Source organism: Taurulus bubalis (genome assembly GCF_910589615.1).
Source record: "Taurulus bubalis genome assembly, chromosome: 4".
Classification (NCBI taxonomy): Eukaryota; Metazoa; Chordata; class Actinopteri; order Perciformes; family Cottidae; genus Taurulus; species Taurulus bubalis.
In genome coordinates this window covers 24,487,759-24,511,429 of record NC_136592.1, presented here as the reverse complement: position 1 = coordinate 24,511,429, position 23,671 = coordinate 24,487,759, and the positions used below count along the sequence as shown (strand labels likewise).

Here is a 23,671-nt window from a genome sequence, read left to right as displayed (position 1 = left end):
AATAAGATGACAAATATCTTTATGTTTTATTATGAAATAAACTGTTAAAGCACTGTAATTTCTTGTTTGCATTAATCAATAAAAACTGGAAATGATTGATCAAAGCAAAGTTCCATGAAATAAAGAGTGCTGAGAGGTTAGACCGAGTTTGCTCACAAGCTGGCAAACGTGTGAAACAGGGGAATAACTGCATTAACACACACTTGGACAAACACACACACACCTACAATCATAGACAGTCCCCCATCTCACACCAATCTAGAAACACACGTAAAAATGCACCTACAAATGCACTCAAGTCAAGATTTATCACGCCCTTGTAGCTTTTAGCACACAGGCATGCTAAGCAGCTCACAGCGATAAGACGTTCTCGTGATCTGCAGAAGTGTAAATGGATACACGGTGGAGAGACAGAGGACAGCTCCCCAACGTCTCTCCTACACGGCTGTGGCTAGCAAAGATAAAAACACATGATCCACTGGCTTAAACCAACAAGAAACTCACCGTCCATGAATTCGGTGCATATGGATATCCTGTTCTCGACAAAAAAGGCACTGAAGAAAGTGATGATGTAGGGGGAATCGCACTGCAATCAAGAGACAATGAGATCATTACAGAGCATGCCAAAATATGTATCCGCAACACGAAAGGATGTGTGCATCAAGTCCATCAACTATTTTTGTTTGGAAATGAACAATTGTACCTATGATTTGATTCCACACACATTCCATTGGGAGAGGGCTCACAGACTAAGGTGGGGCTGTGGAGAAGCGCGTCAATATACCGAGTTGTCGACCTGGTTCAGCCACGACTCTTTCTTTATGTTGTATGTTGATAACACACAATACATTCAGGACCAGTTCAAGTGGGTTTCCATGCTGACAGTACACAGTACATTAAGGGCAACAGAAAACCTTCCTGTTGTGCACGGAGATAAATTCACAGACCGTTATCAGTTAACTCCCATGCCTCGTCCCCGTGTATGTCGGGTGTGTTTCCATGTATCGCTGACGCTGACCCCTGGCTTACATTGTAAGACCGGAGGTGATGAATGGTGCTTCATTAGTTAAGACTCATGGTCGTTTAACAATGTAGATCTGACAGGACAGCAACATCCAATGGAGAAAAGAGAAATTGTTTCTGTAAAGAGGAACAAGTCAAACTGACCTTGTAGAGAATTTCTAATTCTGACATAATCTGCTTCTGTAATTCCACCGTGATATCCAGGGGAATGACCTGTATTGAAAAAAATAGGGAAACATTTGCAAATAGGCATCGCCTTTAATAAACACAAGATGAACAAGTTCTTTTGAGGTTCTGATGGGGTGGACTAGCTTCAGGGTCACTTATTAAGGAGGAAATACCATCATCAACATGGAAGGAGGTCTCACCTTGACAGCTAAAACCCGCTTGCCCAGAAGATGATACGCTCTACAGGGACAAAGCAGAAGACCATATGAAACTAAACTGTAGAAAGCAGTTGCTTGAGTTCATTCAAATAGTAACCCGAGTTTGTCATGCAATTTTTTTTTTTTTCCTCCTAGTCAGGAGCTCTGATCATATGTATATTTTCTTTATTAAGGTAGGGTCTCATTTCACTTCCCTTCAGCGAAAGCCCCCGCCATAAATGAATATTGATCAGAGTGATCACCAATTGTTAATGTAATGTATTAATAATGTACTAAACATGGTGATAAAGTTCAAGTGATGGTTCATGAAAGTACATAACTGACAATGCAATAACAACTCAAACAGAAGAGTCTAAATTAACATGACAAAATGCCTCTGTCATTCCTGTTAAAAGGTCAGAAGTCACGACCCAAAACCAGATCCAGTCAGCCCTGTCGCTCGATGTTCCAGACAGAGTTTTGAGTTGCAGGTAAAGCAGCAGCCACAGACCGGCCCCGTAATGATTTAATTATCAAACTCCTTAATGCCAAACATCGGCTTTAGTTACAGCCCTTGAAGGTACGTTTACGGCACCGGTGACAACACCTCAGTACCTCTCAACACACAATCCTCAAGGACGAATACTGTCCAACAGCTGTCAGGTGATGGGGATGAGGTGGGGGCCGTGCACGTCACACAGGCCGGTTAGCTTACAAGCAGCCTTTGTAAATGTGATACCTGGCGACTCGTCTGTCAGTGGTTCTTCTAGAGAGAATGCGCATGGTGCAAGGTGTGATTAATGCGTCTTAGATTGGAGGATCACATAGCTCTTCGGCCAGACACCTTAAAAACTGGCCCAGGCCTTTAATTAATGCCACCTATTAGTGCCATGTCAGGTAATTACCCACAGTTAATACAAACACTGGTCTCTGACTGTAGCTGTGTGTGAGCTGCAGTTTACACATCTTTCATTCATTGAAGTAAAAAACAAATTGCAGACTTTTCAGAGATTGTTGAAAGAGCAAGGTAGCCTAAAGACCAAAAGTTAACACATAAAAGATACAAAATAATAATAATGGAATAGAAAAGCTTTATGTATTTGAACTAACCAAAGGCCTTCATCTGACTTCAGTGGACGGTGGTGCTTATTTTTGCCCAAGACTGTTAGTGAGTGTTTCTGGTCTTAAGTGTAATCTTTTTTTGTGTGAAAGAGCTCTTTACACATAAGATTGACAGCCTTGTTTCCATTTTGATGTTTCCGTCTTCCTTTAAGCTCCAATCAATATCAGTTAAGCATGAGCGCTGCCTCTTAATTAAGATGAAGATGTTAATTGAAGCAAGATCGCAGGGGTAGACATGTTATACACACTGCATCCAACTACTTCTTGAACACGTGTTCGTGGGCATGCGCACAAGTTTCATCTGACTGTTTGTGTGTGTGCAATTGTTGCATGGACCTTCATTCAAAGTATCACATGTTTATTCAAGCTAATGCTGTTTTGCTAGTTCTTTGTCTGATGTCTCTGAATAGTTTTGGCCGAGTTAGAGCAAGGTAAACACACATTAAAGCCGTCCACATAAGGAACTTTCTTCACATGGTGGTGTCTTGAATATGTTTTACATAAGATTGAAGGGAAATATCTACATATTATAACTTTAAAGGGTTAGTTTGAATTATTTGTAACTATTCTCACTTCAAAGCAGCCCGACTCTTTCACCAAAGTCACGCAATGACAAACTAACTGATCGAGGCAGCGGTAGACGAGCAACTCCAGTGTTCTGCGAGGTAAAATGATTTGGTCAATAGAGTCCGGTGGCTTTGACGAGAGCACAAATGGATAAAATGGCTTCAGTTCCCCATCAGAAAAGGCTGTCTGACGGCGAAGTAAAGCAGTGAAAATATTTTATATAATATTTATATATATATGTATATAGTGTACACTTAAACTGATTGATTTTTCGGTGGGTCCTTTTCTAGGTGGCTGAAATAAGTTTTGTCACCCCCGTCTACAGCTGTACATTGCTAGCTTCCATGCTGGCACTCATATCTGTTTCTCCAAACTGGGAGCATGCCGACCGCCCTTTTCTGAAGGTAATACGCTTACTAGGGATAACGTCATCCAACCCCACTTCAAAAGACCGGAACTATCCCTTCAAGCACAACTGGCTCAATAGTACTGCATGTTCACAAAGCAGCTTTCATTTGTATACAGTGATAATTAAATGTATGTCTAAGTTAGATGTACAAGAGTTAAGAAATCCCAAAGTTTAAACTAATATACTTTACGAGCATGTTTTAGGTCTGGAGATGTGGTGTGACTACTGCTTTGTTAAAGCTTTATTCTCAGACTGCCCTTGACCACCTCAGGGCCGAGCATCCCTGTATGAGTTACAGTGACAGGCTTGTGACAGCGGGAGACATGGAGACAAGGTTACATAGCCACCCCCCGCCACTTCCCTTGATCTGACCCCAGTAAACGTGCCCCATTGCCTGGATCTTATTTACACTCCAGCTCGCTCTGTAATAAAAGCTCCATCATGCAGTATTCATAGGCCCCTCTCTTTGTCTGGGGTTGGGGCTGTGGGTTAGAGACACTGGCCTCCTGGATCAGGGCTAACGTGGTACTTTTACACTGCCACATGGATGACGGGCCGCCTTTCTCTCTCATCTTATGCGGCTATAATGGGTGTCCTAACTGACACAGGCGAGACAGAAACCTAAACACAAGCAGACATGAATTTGCACACAAAGGCTTGCTAAATATCCGGCACATGAGACACAGCGAGGCAGAGAAGCTCAAACAACAAAGTTGAAAGATAGTTGTTTGTATCCTACCATGCTACAAAAGTGAAAGACAACATTCCTTAATTCTTAATGAATGGACTTTGACATCACTGCCACTTGACACGCTGTGGATTTCTGTACTTTGAGGGTGTCCGGTAGTATTCGCTCATTGACCCGTTCTACACACCAATCTACAAATGCCACATTGCGCCACCTCCAGGAAAGGAAAGTAACGGCTGCAACAGTTAAGATCTGCAGATGAAGAAATGTCAATGTCGCTATCGACAGGCAAGGACAGTAAAAGCTGCTAAACTTGTACATCTTGCAACACCAACAGGCAAGTGTTAAAGCAGCTTGTTCGTTCTATACTTTGTGTTTTTTTACGTCTTAATTGTAGGTTTCATAGTGAATACTATGTACCATTTAAAATTAAAATAATAATAATTGAACATCATTGTTTCAGAATAACCTCCAGCAGATACGAAATACTCAAAAATGTCATATCATTTCCAAAATGATAGCTTTAGGCTGTAAAACATGAAATCTTGGATTTTAAAGATTTTGTCAGTGAATGTATTTTTTTTTTCCTACCAGGCTTCAGACATAACTTTTAAAGGCTCCTAACCGTTCGATAATTTAGCCTAATTGTCTGGAGAAATGATCAAAGAGACAAAAGTCGACCCATAAACAAGAGATATACAAATGATTTAGATGATACCTGATGTAAACAGTAATTCCATTCAACTAGCTCGAGACACAATCTAAACTTATCTGGATACAAGGTACTAGGTTACAACCAAGTAACAAAGCGCTTTGGTCCTTCAATATACAGTCTAATCAATGAGGTGAAAAAAAACTAAATCAATGGAGAAAATGGGCTGAGAGACTGAAGGAACAGCCGTGGGTGTCTAAGTAGATGTCACCACAGTCACAGCCAGGCAAATGTGCCGGTTTTAATTGCACTGCTGGATCCATGAGTCACGAAAATGGCCTGTGTGTCCTTGTTATTGTATTTATAAGCCATAGAGTCAGTTAGATTGCTGGACAAGATGGACCTCTGAGAGTGTGTAATAAAAAACAAAGGCCGACATTGATGGATGGCTAGGTCAGCGCGTGGTTATGGAGAGCTGTGGTGTTGGTAACATCCAATTGAGTCTAAATGGCTCTGGGTCATAAATGGGCTAAGAGGTTAAAAGGTGGGGAGCCTTTGGTAGTGTTTTCATACATGATAAGCCAAATATAAGCTGCACCAAATGGTAGAGGCTGAAGAGGACAGGGAATAGGTTTCAAAGCAAGCAGAAAACCTGCCCTCGATGATTATGCAGACACTATTTTTTATTCTAGCTTGTTTTGGAGGGAGTGGCCTAGTTTTGGGACGTATTGGTCATAGAGATGTCTGCCGCCTGTCTTATATAATGGAACTAGGTGGCATTCGGATTGCGTTACTCAAAGTGCCAGAAAAATACATTGGAAAAATCTCAACAGCAATGTCTCCTTCCAGAAATCATGGCCAGGTTAATCCGATAATCAGAAGACCGTGATGTGAGCAGTTTCAGGTAAGAAATATATGTTTTCAAATTAACTACACCTGCCAGTTTGGGGTCAATGGAGGGTGAGATGGACAGCAGATTATGGTGATCTTTCCAACCTCAACACGTAATGTTTTCTCCTCTTCCTGCACCGGATTTGATAATATCAGCATACTGTCCAGGGGGGAAATGATTTCCCCCACAATAAAGCTTTTGTGAGGACAGAATGGATAAATATTTGTATGCACTTACATACGCATCTACTTTTGGCATGATATTTGACAGAAGATGACTTTTATATAAGTTGTTAAATATTGATTGAAATTGTTTTCAGAGAGCAGGGTAGTCAGGGCAGGTCTGAACTGTGGTCTACAGTAACTATGTTGAGACACTTGGGTTGATGGAGCAGCTGAGATGTCAACTGTTCTGCTGGACGGCGTTTGGTAAAACACGTTTGTTGGCGAAGTCTGATTTTAGCCTTCATCCTCGAGCCAGCCTTTCCAGTGTCATGTTGGAGATTGGGTGTATGAGTGAACTGTTTTTGCAACTTTTGCAGAGGAAGAGGAATCCCAGAACACAAGTGGTGCTGGCTAAATTACTGCTGACTCGGCAGAAAGATCGACAGACCAGGAGGGATGCAGCTGGTGTAGTTTGGGAAGCAAAAGCCCAGTGGTCGGGTGTGAACTTATGACTTGGACAATGACTAACAGGTACCCTTGAAGTTTCAAAACATGCATTTGTTGATGCGGTTGGGGTGGTGCTAGGTTTTTCCGCGATAGCACTGTCGGCCGGAAAAGCATCATCAGCTGTAACCGCACAGGCACTCGCGGCTAGCATAACATAAATAAAAACACAGAGAAGCTTGGATTACCCCACACACACACACACACACACACACACACACACACACACACACACACACACACACACACACACACACACACACACACACACACACACACACACACACACACACAGTAAAGAAAACCTATAACTAAAATAAGCATGGGACAACATCAAAATAGCACAGACAATCAAGCTGGGTTTCTTTCACTGCATTTTTTTATACTCTCCTTCCAACCATAACAATTTCAGCACCAAAGCATATGGATTTTTTGCTGGACTAAATTGACTGAGAAGTTGTTGGGCTTGCAATATTGGCCTTCCCCACTGCAGTGTAACCATTTTTGGTGCCAAACTGATACGCAATCTTATTCTCCTACAACTATGACAGATTGGCTCTTAATGAAACTATCTTAAAGTCATAAAACAGTAAAAGGTGGTTGGAAAGAGAATATAAAAAAAACGACAGTTTTGAAGATTTGCTGGATAAGACATTTACTGGGTTTGCTGGGGACTGTGGGAAGCAGACCACTCTGTCAAGTCAAGGTCAGCCTGAGCAGTGATCAATACTTCAATCTCAATAAAACAGCTCAATAGCTGAGGATTGATGAGAAGGAGAAAACACAAGGTGGGGAAAAGAAGGATAGAGCGAGCAACACAAATGCCAACCTTGTCATAACGCCAGCAGGGCCGTAATACATTTGTCTAGCCAGAGAGGATGGAGCTCTCCTATCGTGGCAGGTAATGTGCGGAACTATAGACAGATTAGGTCAATTGCTGTCATACTTTACAGCCCCAAATCAATATCATATATGTTTGCAACCTTCAAACCAGAATAAATAAATGAAGGTAAAGACACAAACCACCCTGATAGATGTCACACCGAACACTGCGAAATAAATGGACAGATGAAGGAACGGAGGAAGGGTGGTGAACAATGGGGAACCCTTCACAGAACCCTATTGCAGGGTGATGGGCTTGTCATAAAAACGAAGCAGAAAAAATATGAAAAGACAAGAATCGCATCACACTCATCAGTCTAAAAATGGTGACATTCTTCCTTCCTATTCTGCACTGTATAGAGGCTTCAACCCCCCTGAATAAATCATTCAGACCATCTCACTTGCTTTGAAAAGTATCTCTTCAGTGTCACCAGCTGCTATTGTGCGCTGGCCTTGGAACCAGCAAAGACTTACTTGTAAACTGTGCCTCCGTTTCCATGGCCAAGCTGCTCTTGATACTGGATATCTTGAGCATTTATCTGTAGATACAGATGTACAATAATGGTACTTAGATTTTATAACATGAAAAAATATGGTACCAGTGGATAACTTCACAGCTGAGGCAGAGAGAGAGAGAGAGAGAGAGAGAAAAAGAGAGAGAGAGAGAGAGAGAGAGACAGACACACACTGGAGGCTTTAAACTAGACATGCGTTCAGGTCACTCCAAGTTTAGCAACATAAGAAGAGGAAGCAGGAGAAGATCAATACAATCTTTGCTTCCCAATTTGCAAAATTGTATTGTGTTTGGGTGAGTTGGTGAGTCACTGATGTAGAGTTTAATTGTCACATGGTTGGTCTGAGCAAAAGTTTCCTCCTCTCAACCGGAGCACTTAAAATAATCTTGTAGTTATGATTTAGTTAAATAACACCAACTACTCAGCATTGAAGAATATAGCATTAGATTCTTTAAAATCTCTAAAAAGTGGAGTGGGGTAATTCCCTGCCTGTCTGATGTGTGGATTATTGTAAAGAATTAACACTGAGAGAAGTTCAGTTATAAAATTGCATGTTCTAAATGAAGTCTTGCATGTAAAAAATCAACAACTAAAGAACTTATTCATTCTCATTCCGTAAGTGTGGAATATTTTATAAACTAATTAATTTCATATTCTCACAAAAGTTTATGTAGTGTTGATCCTGGACGCTTTCAACTACTGCATTTCAACAGTAACTACCGCTGTTTGAACCGATTCTGTTAATACCATCTTTGGGAAATAAAACATGTGACACAAGGTAAATAAAATCTAAATAAATGTTGTGCCATATTTTAAATGCAAACATTAAATACATCCCATCTCTGCCAAAGAAAACAGTTTTACATTCACGTCAACATATTGAGTAATATGACATAAAACCGCAATTTTAAAACTTAAAAGCATTATATCAATATTTTAAACCAATATAGGGAAATGTACAAATCCTAATAATGTACCCTAATTTACACAGAATATAAATATTATATTCTAGGAAAATCACTGTTTATCTTTGCATCCAAAATGGCCAGAATTTTACAATGTTTGATGAAAAATGATCTTAACCTAATCTATTGCATTGAAGCACTTCATTCAACATGTGGATGAACCATGTGTGTGGAGCCTAATGATTGACATTGATATGATGTCAATGTGGGACTGTCAAAACATATTTTGTATAGACAGAGGCAGGCATGACAACATACACGCGAGCGTGCATGCACACAACACACACACACACACACACACGTTTCCCTCCCAGTCCACCTCAATTGATTTGATAACGTGGTGAGAGGAGGGAGGTAAAGAGATCGAGAAGAGATGGAGGACAGGGGAGTAAACAGCTCTATTAGTTCACTGTGTTATAGCAGAAACCTGAGAGGACGTGGCTTAATTATCTCCCTGACACACTAGCCACTGTGTGTGTGTGTGTGTGTGTGTGTGTGTGTGTGTGTGTGTGTGTGTATATATATATATATATATATATATATATATATATATATATATATAAAAAAAATGAGAGAATGAGAGAGAGAGAGAGAGAGAGAGAGAGAGAGAGAGAGAGAAACAGGACTGTATCAGGCTTGATCCTAGAAACACAGTTTCCTGCAGTGAAGAGACAATAACCAAATACACACTCTGCATTCTATTGCCCACATTTGGTATTAAAGAACACCAATAGAGGAGCCAACCACTAGAGAATGTGTTTCTAGTCAGTGGAAACTAGTGTGAGAGCAAGAGCAGTGAGTTACAGTAACTGCGATCAAATTCGACTTAAACTGAAAAACCTTCCGCCTAGCAAAATTCCTCGTTTCACATTCCTGGCTATAAACGGTTTCTGATTCCGATTCTGAAATTAAGGCTCACCTGCCCATTTGTCAGGATCTTCTTGAGCTCCGCAGAAGATTTTTTTAAGCTGGAAGAAAGGAACACAGCACAGTTGACGCAAGTATCACAGACATCTTTCTACTCATCTATCAACCAAACCGGCTGAAGTTTATTCCAGGTGGCGTAACATGCTCCTCATGCCCCAGCCAGCTCACCTGTTGTTGGCCATGGAGTCTGGGATGGCATAAGTGCAGTCGTTGGCTGGGTTCGGTCTTGTATTAACCTGAAGGTGTGGAAACCCAAACACAAAAAATGTGAAACGATACATGCAAAAAGGCAAAAACACACACACACGCACACACACACACACTAAGTGGTCAAGGCCAAAAGACAGACAGACATATGGCCAGACCCCCTAATGAACAATAACAAAACACAAGCTCTCAGTTCAGCCTGGAGGTTAATTGGCTTTCGTAGGCGAGAAGGGAGGCAAAGAAGAAAGACAGAGGTGTCCACATAGAGGAGGTGAAGGGATGACAGACAGCCAGAAGGGGAAAGGAAGGAGAGGCACACATTTATTTGCATGAAAGAACAACAATGTGGGTGAAAACAGAAGGAAGTGAGACAGATAAAAACAGATTTGGACAATAAAGTTGTTGGGATTTTTTTTTTTTTGGCATTTTCGCCTTTTATTGGACGGATAACGGTGCAGAGGCAGAGGGGAGAGAGTGAGAGAGCGAGAGAGAGGCGGGGGTAAGATGCAACAAAAGTCCTGAGGCTGGAATCAACTAGGGACGTTGCGTTATGTGGGATGCGTTGCAACCATTCAGCTACCACGGTGTAAAAAAAGGCCATGCCTCACTTGGACCATTGTTCTTTACATTTATTCATCTGCAGAAATGTTTACAACAAAGACCTTTGTATTCTACCCAGAAGAGACAAGATCCTGTAAAGGGTATACTAAAAATAACTCATTTAATTGAGGTCAAAAGGCCGATGTGTTGGGTCCAGTAAAGCACAGGGATTCTCTCTTTAATTAGTGCCCAGGAAGACCTAATTTAAACAGTGCACAAGACTCCCCTCAGCCAATTACTTTTATATTAAAACAGGAGAAAACAGGGGAAAGATTACAAAAAGACTTCAGGTTTTTAGAAAACATCATCTTATCAAAACAGACCATTGACCTTAAAAAAAAAACTGACACAGTTCAGTAGTTGCTACCAAAGCTCCTCAGAGGATACATTAAATAAAGCACTTTCAGCGTTTGGAAAGGAGGGGTGATTTTATCATTGAAATGGAGATGAATATAATATGGATCATCTGGAGAGATGGAGGAGGTGTCAAGTCATTTAACCCATGGTAATTAGCAATGAGTTTCAATAGCAACATATGCCTGACATAAAATGGGAAGTTCTGTGGAAGGCCATTTGTAAGTGGCAGAGGGGGGCTTTGTAATGACAATTTCATGGTTGAACAATAGCATCTTTTTGGTGACTTAGTTATTGCTTTAACCAAAGCTGATGTTCTCCTTATCCTATGGAATGCGAGGATCATAACACAGTCGAGGGGGTGGGTGGGGCACAGCACCTTGCTTTTAAACGCCTGACCCGGCATAGGAACCCAGAACACTCGAGATAAGAGAAGGGGAGCGACGAGCTCCGCTGCAGCAGCAGCCCGCCGCCCCCATACATAAACATGGGAAAGCAAGAGAATGAGTGAAAGAAAAGGAGAGCCTTGACTTCAATTGACATTTCAATAAGTGGAACACAGCGTTACCAATCCATTTGCCTCAACTTCCCTCCCTCCCCTCCCCGTGTTCTCCGTGTAAGGCAGCTGAAACAATTATTGAGATAGGTACCTTCAGGCCATGTATGTTCCGGATCCCTGGAGTCTTGCCGGCTGAAACAGTAATTGACTAGATTGTAGAACACATCACTGGGCCATTTACAAATGTGCTGAAAAGGAATCAGTTCTTTTTAAAGAAAGAAAGAAAAAATGAAATGAAGTTTACTCTGAAATTAGACAAGAGAGTGATTGAGATGTTGGGCTCTTGAGACAGCTTGTGGTAGGTAGGAAAGGAAGGAAGAAAACAGTTTCACGCAGTAAGAGAAAAGAGAAAGATCATAAGAGATACAGACAGGGTAAAGGAGAGGGAGACAATACACTTTGCCTGTGGGGCCTGTTAACGATTACGCTCGATTTTGTGAGAAAACTACATGAAGATATAGAAATCGTATGTATTGAAAAAAGCACTCGTAGTCAAAAAATGTTTCGGGGAGAAACTAGACAACGTCAGAGATTTCTGTAAGGCTTGGCCTGAACACACGCTTGCAGTTTCAATGTCCTTAGAGCAAAAGAAATGTAGATTTATAAATGACTGTCAACACAATAACAGAATGAGCCACTGAATTTTAATGTTTTCCAGAGGCTGCATTGTTACTGCAAGCAACCAAATGCTCCTGTTTACTTGTGTTTGAACACAGCATAAAGGATTTACCCACATTTTGGTTTAATAGTTTCCAACTAGGAAAGTGTGAATATTTTTATATATTTAAATTTTGCTTGTGATTAATTGTCAACACCTTAATTACAAAGACCTATTGAGCCTTTAAGCATTACCAAGCATGATAAACTGTAACATGTCACTCCATACCTCGTGGAAAGATCTGTAGAGGGTCCGGCAGCAGCCCATTGATGCGTTGTTCATTCATTGTGTTGAAGTACTAAAGGGGGAAAAGAAGGTCGGAAATAGAGATTGAACAATTGAGAACAATAGTGGTTGAAAGTGATTATTACACATACTGGAACTTAAATATACTTGGTTTCATTAATAAAGGATGAATGAAAAAAATAAATATACGGAGAAGGAAAGGCTCTGGTAAGTTTGACAAAGCACCGCACAGACACATTTTAGAATATCACATGTTTACACACACAAAATGTTTATTTAAATGACGCCAGAATTAATCTACAGTATTCCCAGAATGTGAACATGCTGTGCGGAAATCTGTTGCCGATGAGGACCAAAGCCCTGTGGGCTTGTACTGAAGGAGTGTAGCATTAACCCTTTTCTCCTCCAGGTCAACAACTCACCAAACACTCATATCCTACAGGACTAACACGCACGCACGCACGCACGCACACACGCACACACACACACACACACACACACACACACACACACGGGCATCTCAGATGCTTGCCAAGGCAATGCAATAATTGATGTTTCAGTTAACCAAACCATCTGTTAAACTGTGTGTGTGTGTGTGTGTGTGTGTGTGTGTGTGTGTGTGTGTGTGTGTGTGTGTGTGTGTGTGTCTCTCCTTTTTCAGGCTTCAAACAAACACAAATTAACAACAAGACATCATGGATTACACAGTTAGACACTTTAGGAGATGTCTCTATGTGGTCCACATGTACTTGTGTTCATTGTGTTTCGTTTACAGTCCGGTATGAATTACCAAGTCATCACTACTGCGATATGTAAATTTGCTCTCTCATTGTGGGGGAGGGAGGGCGGTGGGACCGGCTTGGATGAGAATGGATCAGAATGGCTACCCAAGTGGCACAGCTGTTATTAAAAGGCCTATTTATCACTGTCAGATCCCTCCTCGCTCCTAGCCCTCTGCTTTCGCCCTCCAGCGTTTTCACTAGGCCACATCTGAACAATGGGCCTAATACCAAAAACCATGTTGTGTGTGTTGAGGATGTGGGTGGTGGGGGGTCGGGCTCCACGTACCTTTAATTTTCCGCTCAGCTAGCTTATTGATTAAGGCTGCAATTACCACCTAATCTGTAGTAGGTGTGTTATTAAAAGACATTCTCCATTGTTGGCCAATAACTAAACAGTGTCCGATCCCAAATACCATCGCTCAGCCTTAAGGGACAAGTGGGAGAGCGAGAGTAGAGAGTGGGTCTCATCATCATTAGCAGATGAAGGGGAAATGGGAGTAAGAATGGTGGAATTAGAGCCACTACCTCCAGGGGGAGCTGAGCGAGGAACGGATGAGGTCACATGTTTTTTTTAGTACCTGACACAGGCCAGTCTTTAACTTTGAACAGGGGCGTCTGTCTTTCAAGGTGTCAAACAATGATTAGAGATGCCTGGAAGACTAGTGGGTCTCACAGGAGCATGTAGCAATCAATGTTCTCAGTGATGGGGGATACTTTTCACAATAAATGCCCTCTGCACACTCACGTTAATTAAGTGCTGAATTTGAGCATTAATTTTGCTCAGCAACCAGGAGCATGAATTTTTTCGCAAGGCAATGTTGAAGCAGAGATCTCGAACAAGAAAGGAACACATGTAGATAGAGCATATTTAAAAGTCTGGCTATGCATTTGTCATTTAATTATCCAAAACATCCACACACCGAAACACATGCACACAAGAGGCAACCATGAGAGACTCTAATGAATTATCCCACCTTTCACCTAACATGCTGGTTTTCCTTAATTCCTATTAATTTCACATAATGGCTGTCTGCTCACCTGGAATTAACAACACTGAGGCAAAAAATCCACTGTGGTCTCTACGGAGGCCAAATGGCAAACACAGCAAACAACCACAACACGGAAAAAAATCCTCTGAGTACAAATGCAAATGACTGCTGAAATGCATAACCCTTGCTCAAGACATTTAAAGTACTCGGCTAGTGTAAATTATATTTTAGAGAGACCAGTATTTTTCAGGTGATCAGCAGCTTTTTGTGCACTTGCCTGTTCCACAAGGAGTAGAAAGCCATTACAGTCCTGGATTTGTTTGGCAAAAATTAATTGTGGCTTTTTTAAATCTGTAGACGAGGCAGTGCAGTGTTGTGGATGCTAAATATTTGCGCTCTGGGTCAGGGTCTTAAATAAATATGCTGTTAAGATATGTCACATTATCCGAATAAAGAACAAATACGTGTTGGGACAATAAGATGTCATTATGCATTGCAAAAGGAAATAATACTAGATGTCTATTGTAGCCTGTATTTTTTTTAATATGAAATATTTAACAAAATGAACTGATGTCATATGCAAAAAACTGACCACCAGTGACACTGATGGCTCCAGTTGTAGCTTGAAGTTGTTTTAGTTCGGACTGGGCAATGCATCTATATTATATCGATATAGTCATACGAGGCTGGACATCATCTTAGATTTTGGGTATTGCAGAAACGTAATATGGCAGAAGTATTATCTTTTCTCGGTTTCAAAGGCTGCTTATACAGTAAAGTGATGTAGTTGCAGAACTTCCCAGACTTTTCTCGCTGTTCTAATAATGCCTTTCAACCATGTAATCATTATATCCACAATACTTATTATTCATCAAAAATTCTAAAAAAGTTCCGCAATAACAATAGTGTCAAAAATATTGTGCTGTTTGATTTTCTCCACATGACCCCTAGTTTTAGTTATATTACAGTTGCTTTTCTGCTATTTAAAAATGCACAGGTAGGTGCATTGGTGACTATTACTGATATTTGGTTGATCATCTATGAAATTAGTTTCAGGATTTTACATTGCATTTCATTTAGCGGACGCTTTAGCGACTTACAATAACTGCATTCAGCCATGATGATTAAAGTACCACAGTCTATTTTAAGTTTTACATTTCTTAAAAGAGAATGGAACAGCAGCACGTCACCATCATAACCCACAGTAGCAGCATATTTGCCATCCCGGTTGTTACAAATTAAGATATATTTTTAGCATATGACACACACACACACACAACTATTTGCCATGCACTCCAGCTGGATTCATGTGATGTCACAATGTCACACAAGAATCACAGGATCACATATCATATGAAAATCCAGCTGGTCAGGCTTCAAGTAATGCGTGTGTGTAAAACAGAGAACGGAGCAGTGAGAAGCTACTAGCAGCTACCACGTGGCAAAAGACAAGAGACATCACAGAGAGGCAACTGTTCAAAACAACAATGGCGGCTCTTGAAGAAGTTACGGCAGATGCTCCAATGTCATGAGTTTTACCAGAACTGGAGAGCATTTCTTTATTCAAAGAGCAAATAACAGCACAGAGGGCTTTTCTTCATGGAAAAGATTGTTTTTGCTCTCTTCCAGACTCACTTGGGTGAGAGCTTGATTGGCAGATTGTTTATCCAATAACCTTCCACAAAGTTTTGTAAAATGCCTGCCCAATTCCAAAAAGTTCTGATGTAAAACACCATCTTATAAGACAGGTTAAAAAACATTGGTGGTAATACCAAAACACAGGGAATGCAAATATTGAACGCTCCTCCCATTCAAAAGGATAAACAGCACACCGATCACATCAAGCCAAAATTGCCTCAAACCCCAAGAACCTCAAAAACATGTCAACCGGATTTGTGAATAATAAAGATGGCTGAGGTCAATACTTTATCCATCTCTATTTCACAATGCACAGCTGTCTCTTTTTGCGTAATCACCACGCTACCCTATGCTACTTAATGATTAAAAAGCAACCACAAGTGAATGCATGATAGAAATGGACAAAAAACAAGGAGTGTAAATTGTGCCTGTGGCTCCAGCAGCATCATTGTGAGCTGATGGGGGGTAAAAGACATCCACAGATGAAAGTAGATTTTGAACAATTCTGCGGCCCAGGGGGCCTCGCTCTTTAATGAGGCAAAACTTTAAGTACTGAATAATAAATAATAAAAATTGACAGTTCATTTGGCTTTCAGTGTACCTCGTAGAGAAACACATTACACGCCATTACTCTTACTGTCCGTGGCGTGAACAGTAAGTATGGTGGAATATGAAAATGTACAGCACTAGGTGGAGGACTTGAATGGGGAGTGGAAGTGTGTGCATCTGTGTTGCTGAAAAATACAGATAAACTGTTTTGTTTTTTTACCTGAGGTTAAAGACCTCACTGGTGGAGAAGATATGAGTCTTAATAGGTTGATTAGTTGTAGATAAATACAAAGTCAGTGTAGAAGTGGAAGCAAGAAGTCACAATTTGTCAACCCTATCTAGTCATCAGCACCTCTATCTTTTAAGATGTTTTTCTTTTCCAGATCAATTGTGCCTCTTTCAACACATTACAGCCTAGCGCTTTCTTTAAATATGAATATGACAATGTTGAAACATTCACCACTGGATACGTTTTTTCTGACCATGGACGGGATACTGTACTTCGGAAATTTGCAACTGCACCAAAAACATATGGAACATTTAAGTTTTAGTTATATATACACCTTAAGCCATGTTCATGCCAGCTAGAGGAGTAAACAGGAAACAGTGAAGATGACAATTTGACTTTCATGTGCCAACGTTTTGAGATGTCTGTCCAATGAAAAAGGAGGCAAGTGGCTCTTTTGTCATTCTGCACAAAGCACACAAAAAATACAAGACATCTAAAACAATGTCCTGGTAACACTCAAGCAGTTGAGTCAAGTATATTTTATTTGTTTACCCCAAAATCACAAATTTAGCCTCAGAGTAGTTTACAACCTGTACAACATAAAACAGTCCAGAAAAACCGTCAACAGAGATTATAGATGTTCAGACAAACAGCGGCCGTCACATTGTTGACAACAGTGAGGTCCGACCTTAAAGTGTACAGATTTAATCAGAAATACTTTTTAATGAAGAAATAACCTTAAAAACAGCAATGTGTGTGATGGATGTGTGACATGATTCTTTTATATACTTACATATGACAACATGGCTTTGAGTTCTTCATCACTTCTTACAGTGATTCTGTCCCCCACCTCGTCTTCATCTGAAAAACACAGACGCATCTTAAAATTTGGATTGCAAAAATTCATTATTTTATTATTATTATTATATAGATCTGGATTGATTCAAAGTCCTAAGGGTTGGTTGCCTGAAGAAGAAGAAAATAAGAATTGAGTGATTATTTTACTTGTTTTAAAGCACTTTATGGGTTTGCCTTTGCATGGATGTCTTACATGCTTATAATATGTATAATATATGTATAACCTATTCAGCCATGATTCATAGAACATTCCTAATCAACAAGTAGATTATTTTTTAATAAAGAACGTTATTCACGTAATTGATTGTATTTTAGTTGACAAAAATAACATAAAATATTGTATTATTGTATCCAAGTTGTATAATGATATGCTATTTATTAACAACAGTAGTATTTATTTTACTGGTACTGTTATTGTGGATTTTAATTGTATTTCATTGTACATTGGTCTTAAATTGTCAAATTGTTAAACTGCTGAATTGCTTTTGGCGTTTTCTTCCTGGTCTACTTACTTTTGGCTTGTCGGTCACCTGTTAAGCACTTTGAAAGGTGCTAGGCCAAATTAAGTTTGATTGATTTTATTAAGGGTAAGAGATCTGATCAGTCTTGTGTACATGTGCAAAAGCAAATACATCATCGATAATGTAACTCATTCCATATACAAACTGTAAAGCTAAGTCATCTTAAGTCACTCATTTTGAAACTCTACACATCACTTTGAGGAACACAAAAAGAAAGAAGAGCAGCAACATGGTTGCAACCTTTCATAAATGCTGTGGTGGTTGAGTCCCTGTTTCAGAAGTAAAGTAATACAAGTATGAGACGGGCACTTACATTCAAAGGCTGTGACGGTGGCTTCAGGCATGACATCTCTGATTGCAACCTGGAATATATTGCGCAGAGTGAATTATAAAACAGGAACAACAACGACATGCAGTATAAAGTTCAACACATTCACAGACACTGATGCGTAAAGAGGAGCACAGAGTGTCACAGACACAGAAACCGAAAGGGTCTGTTTTTAAGTGAAAACTCCATTCAATGTTGCTGAGCTAACTCAGCTGTCTGGCATGTTGGAGACTCACCAGCAAGTCATTAAAGTTCAGAAGAGATGGACAGTCAACGGCCGAGTCCATGTCCCCTGCCGGCGTTATTATACGGATCACTATTGCCCCGGTGTCCATTGCGCAGAGGTTATTTACATCGAGTACGAGCATAAAGAGGGAAACTCGAGCCACATACTAACACTTGACTGGCTGTTTAAGCTAACAAGCTAATTTCCTGCAGTGTGTTTTGCTGACGACACACACGCTCGCATCCTGCTCAGTCCAGACACTTTCCTCAAGTGATGCGCAGATTTAACGTCATAACCGGATGCGAGGGTTAGGTTTAACTGTAAATATATGATTTGTTCAGAACCTGTGGCAAAGTTGTACGCTGTGTTGTCAGAGATATTTAGCCATGAAGCTAATTTTGAGGAAAACACAACCGCTCCAACAGCGCTTCCGAATCAACATCCGCTCAGGGAATTTCAAAATAAAAGACTTCCATCAATGTAGCCACTCAAAACACTGCTACTTCTACTGTCGAGTAAAGGGTCTGATGTAACATAGGTATTTCCAGTAATGCAAAGTAACTCAGTACATGTATTTGTGTATTTCCATGTTGTGCTACTTTATATGTGTACTCCACTACATTTGGAACACCACAATAACAAATGTGCTTAAAATATGAATGATTTAAAACGTTGTTGAATATATTCAAAAGATGTATTGAGTTGTAAATAATGGATTTTTTTTTCTGTTGTTGTCATTATTCACTTCTGACTAAACCAAGAAGTCAGTTACTATTGTGATGTAGACTAGGAAGAGTGATACTAAAAAGCTTTGCAAAGAAAAGTAGACGAAGGCAACCACTGGGTGACATATTATGTGCACTCAGCCTTTTATACTCAATTACAATTATTGAACGCATCATGAAAAGAGATTATTGTCACCTTGGACTGTTTTGATTTGAGATTAAGTCTGATAAAGAAAGTGCAATTCCAAGTGTACAATGTTGTTCAGGGGGCATAATGGATGGGTATATAATGGGTGAATATTCTTTCTATAATTGACCTTAGATCACTATTGTAAAAGTTCAGATATTTGAAAATTGAATGAATCGTCCTCACTTTCACAGATGTGAAATTGACAAGGCTCCTTGACCATATTGACAACACAGCTGAGCTAAACTAATTTTAAAAAGGAGGAGGAGTATGCACCCTCACGGTCGTGGCTTTACACGTATTCAAAGAGGTTTCTTCCCCTTTCACTTTACATTAACACAGTATTGGTATTTAAATGTTTCCACCACGCATGAGTCATTAGTGTATAATTTAATGTAAAATAAAGTGGCACTTAAAACCGTTGTTGATTACAGCCTTATGATTGAGGATCTGCATCAGTCTTCCTGCCCGCTCACCCTAAAGCTCTGATTGCAGTTCCAAGAACAAGCCATTGATCCCTGTGCACAACAAAGTCTCTTTTCCTGTTACTTTACAGCGCTCTGCTCACAGAGCTGATACTCATAGTCTGTTGACTGCGTGTAGTGATTAGAACTTGTTAAAGCTTGTTCTGTGTCCCTGTGGCTCAGGTCTGGCTGGACATGTGGCACTTTAAAACAATATCAATGAGACGTGCTCATTGACACATTTTCACTGCCTGCTAAAACAAAAGTCTTCACATCTGGTTGGCCTATACGGCTAAACTTCTTTATCGGTTGATAAAATACTCGTTTACAAGTCAAAAGTATACGTTTACAATTTTACTGAAATAAAAGTGCAGTACAGGAATATTATCAGCTAAAATATCAAGAGTAGGAGATGCAGAATCCTTGATTTCAGAGCTTATAGAATTATAAAATTGTATTACTTTTTCTTAACCCTAAAATGAACTAGTTATTGAGTTGTCAAATTAATGTAGTAGAGTAAAAACAACAATATTTGTAGTAGAACAAAAGTAGCATTAAATGGAAATAGTCAAGTAAAGAACAGTACTACTACAGTACTATGTAAATGTACATTCCACCACTCTATCTATCTATCTATCTATCTATCTATCTATCTATCTATCTATCTATCTATCTATCTATCTATCTATCTATCTATTTATCTGCTTGTCGGTCTATTATCAACTGTCAAACAAACACACACGCACACGCACAAAGGGTACAAGGCCATTGCATATCGACCTTCACTTATCTAATGTCTTACACCTGTACCAACAGCCGGGTTAAAGACCCATTGATTTCCATGTAATGCCATGAAATTATTACTGTGCCTTAATTGTTACAGGAGATTAAAAGGGAAAACAAAGCCGGGCTATCAAGCGTTCTGATTAATGCCTCCACCAGCACTGCACTCTGATGAAAAGCAGAGGATCTATATGGCACTTTGTCAAACACACTCTCATCGGACTTGACATTAGGTCCTTTTGCTTTAGGGGCAACCAGGACGAAGCCCAGTCAGCAATCCACATTATCAGAAATCAAACTCCTGACTTAGCTGTGAGGAGAAAGTGGAAAAGGAAGGCCAGCATTCACTGTCTGGTAATTAAAAGCCATTTTATCAGACCTCCTCTCTTACCCTGTGCCTCTTCTCTTGCTATTGACAAGCTGCTTAGTGCAAAGTGAGCTCAGTTTGACTCTGAATGTATGAGGCGCACATATTTAACTTTCTCAGCAAAGAGGGAAAAGCAAGTAAACAAGACAGCAACAAAATTGTCCAGCTAGATTGCCCATTACTTATTCACTATAGTTTTAATTTCCGATTTGGCTGTTTTTGTGTGTGCAACAAAGTGTGCAAATGCAGCCTGTGTTTGCGTCTTCCTCCTCCTCCTCTTTCTCCTCATCTAATGATGATTATTATTTCATTAGTCTATGTCAAATGTATTGGTTGGCTTGTTGTGTTTATTGATTAATGAGCCAAAGTCAGCACTGTCCTCCTTCACTGTAATGCTGATATAGAAGGTCTTGAAATACTATTTGTCTGCTGCTGGTTAAGCATCGATCCTTCTCACAGATATCGACTGTTACTTGGTAGCTTTCTATTTACCATGTCCCTTAACATTAATGGTGATTATTCAAAGTAATAATGTGTGTGTGTGGTGGTGGTTTAAGGCCTTATTTACCTTGATATAACCAACAGTAAGGAAGTTATCACTGGGTTTGCTCTCACAACGGAGCTGGACTTGCTGCGAGTTCAGCGAGAAAAATCATGTCCCACCATCTGTCCAGGGCCACGTCCCAACTCGGGTATCCAGATGCGAACCCTCCGGCTGAAATAGAGATGTGTCTCCTCAGCCTTGAAGCCTGAAGCCTGTTGTTTATTGATGCTGCCAGAGTCCCTGCTCAGATCGATACCATCTCCCTCAGATGGGCCTTCAACACGCAGACTCCAAATTGAGGTCAGGATATGTAGAGGGCTATGGCACTTCAGCCGATATGAATTGCCTGAGAGGCCGCGACCATTTGTTACACCTTCCTTTAAAGTTCATCTCCAAGTTGACCTGTGATGAAGCATGGGGAGTTTGTGAGTCACCGGTGTGAGAGTTAGGAAATGCACCAATATATGGACAAAGCAGGTTGAAAGGAACGGAGTGTGACTATACCCCTCAGCTCTCGGAGCAGCATGCTTTCACTGCCATTCCCCGTGTTTCAGGTTCACCTCTGAGCTCCCTTTTATGGCTGCATGTTGTTTCTGTTGTTTCTAATAAAGAGGAAATATTGGTGCCTTCCTGACCTGTTCATAGGGGCCATAGGAAAATTTATGGGGTGTGTCTTCTCCAGAGAGGCTGCTTTTGAACTGAGCGTGACATAAATAACACATCAGTTCACGAGAGCTCTGCTGGCTTCTCTTTCAAGCTGTGGTCAAGTGACTTTATTGAATGCAATATGTGAATACATGGTGTTGCTTTTCACATGATACAGTAAAATAAAAAATGCTTGAAGCCATAAATTGTTTCACTTTGCTTTGCCAATTTTGCCAATTTGCCTTTGTTCCAGCAGTGGGTGGGGTCTTCAAAGGTATTTTTTTTTCTGATCTCACAGATGTCTGCTTTCTGCATGGAATGGTAAAATGTTTGCCCGAGGCCAAGCCAACTTTTAAATCGGATACTTCCACAGAATGTGCCGTTCTACTCTTCTCTCCTTCTTTGCTGAAATGTATGTTAAGTCTGTGGAAATACTGGATTTAAACGTATTTTTTGACTTTGACATTTTATCCATCGGGGCTGACATGGAAAACATTTTGACTTTTCCCCTGTGGTTTGTGTAGAGAACACTGTGACCAAATCATAGTGGGACATATGGAGTGCTGAAGTAACACATGGGTCTTGAACTAAACAAACCTTCTTGTTTTCTCCTGTCTTACATTCCAATGTTCATAAATACTTGCCTAAATACATTTTGTAAATACAACTGTGTGAGAACAACCTGGTAAATATAAAAGCCCTGCATTTAAAATCTAGTAAAGTAAAAGTACAGAAGTGTTACATTTTATTGTATAGTACTCAATGGGGAAATCAATGTAAATAAAGAATAAATACACATCTGGAAGAGAATAGTAACAACAACAACAGCAACAACACTGTAACTGTATATACATGTGCATCCATATGTGCATGACTGTGGCCAACCACACATTGATTTGGTGCAGAGTGTCAGGTAGCCTGTTTGTCAGCTGAAATATTCATCAAACAGATCAACGGAAAGTCTGGCTGGCTTTTCAACTGACAACTGCATTTCAATAATTGATAAGGAGTGAGGTAAATGACTTAGTGAGTGTTTGGGGGGTCCTTCTCTTTCTGTAAGTGATGCCGCTGACCTTTGGTGTGTGAAAGAACTCATCATGGTCAGTGCTCACATGTCATATAAAGCCCGACACAATGAACGGAACAGTGAAAGTAAAGAAAAGAAATAATATGATGAAAGAAGGAAATCACTTAATCATTTGATGCAAAATACTTTCTTTCTGTGCCTATATCTTCTATGAACCCGTGTTTTAAATGGTACATTTTTACGCTGCACTCTCAGTGTCGTATTAAATTAGAACTTAAATTGCAACAACAGCGAGTGTCTAATGATGCTGAATTGCAACATTTTTATATATTGTGAGGAGACATTAGACATTGCACCCAAAAAAGCACAGTGGATATCTTTTGTTATCTTTTATCTTCAAAATGTGATTTAAATATACATTTAATTGTTTATTATAGAAGTGTTTTCATAGAAATCTATCTTAAAGTGCTAAATTATAAATTATAGTCTATCTATAATTGAGGGATTGTC

At 40.0% G+C, this 23,671-nt stretch overlaps 1 protein-coding gene across 1 annotated transcript in view; it reads right to left on the bottom strand.

Annotated features, from left to right (window-relative positions):
• The window catches only part of map2k5 (mitogen-activated protein kinase kinase 5), a gene marked incomplete at both ends in the record, with an annotated part of 48,616 nt that extends 30,055 nt beyond the window's left edge, over positions 1-18,561 (bottom strand). Inside the window, 11 exons of the mRNA XM_079216475.1 lie at positions 505-586; positions 1,168-1,236; positions 1,392-1,431; positions 7,743-7,807; positions 9,668-9,716; positions 9,844-9,911; positions 11,487-11,527; positions 12,282-12,351; positions 17,280-17,347; positions 18,179-18,227; positions 18,430-18,561. Of these exons, the coding sequence (XP_079072601.1) occupies positions 505-586; positions 1,168-1,236; positions 1,392-1,431; positions 7,743-7,807; positions 9,668-9,716; positions 9,844-9,911; positions 11,487-11,527; positions 12,282-12,351; positions 17,280-17,347; positions 18,179-18,227; positions 18,430-18,561 (733 nt within the window). The remainder of the gene's footprint in view (positions 1-504; positions 587-1,167; positions 1,237-1,391; positions 1,432-7,742; positions 7,808-9,667; positions 9,717-9,843; positions 9,912-11,486; positions 11,528-12,281; positions 12,352-17,279; positions 17,348-18,178; positions 18,228-18,429) is intronic.
• Positions 18,562-23,671: the final 5,110 nt, after the last annotated feature.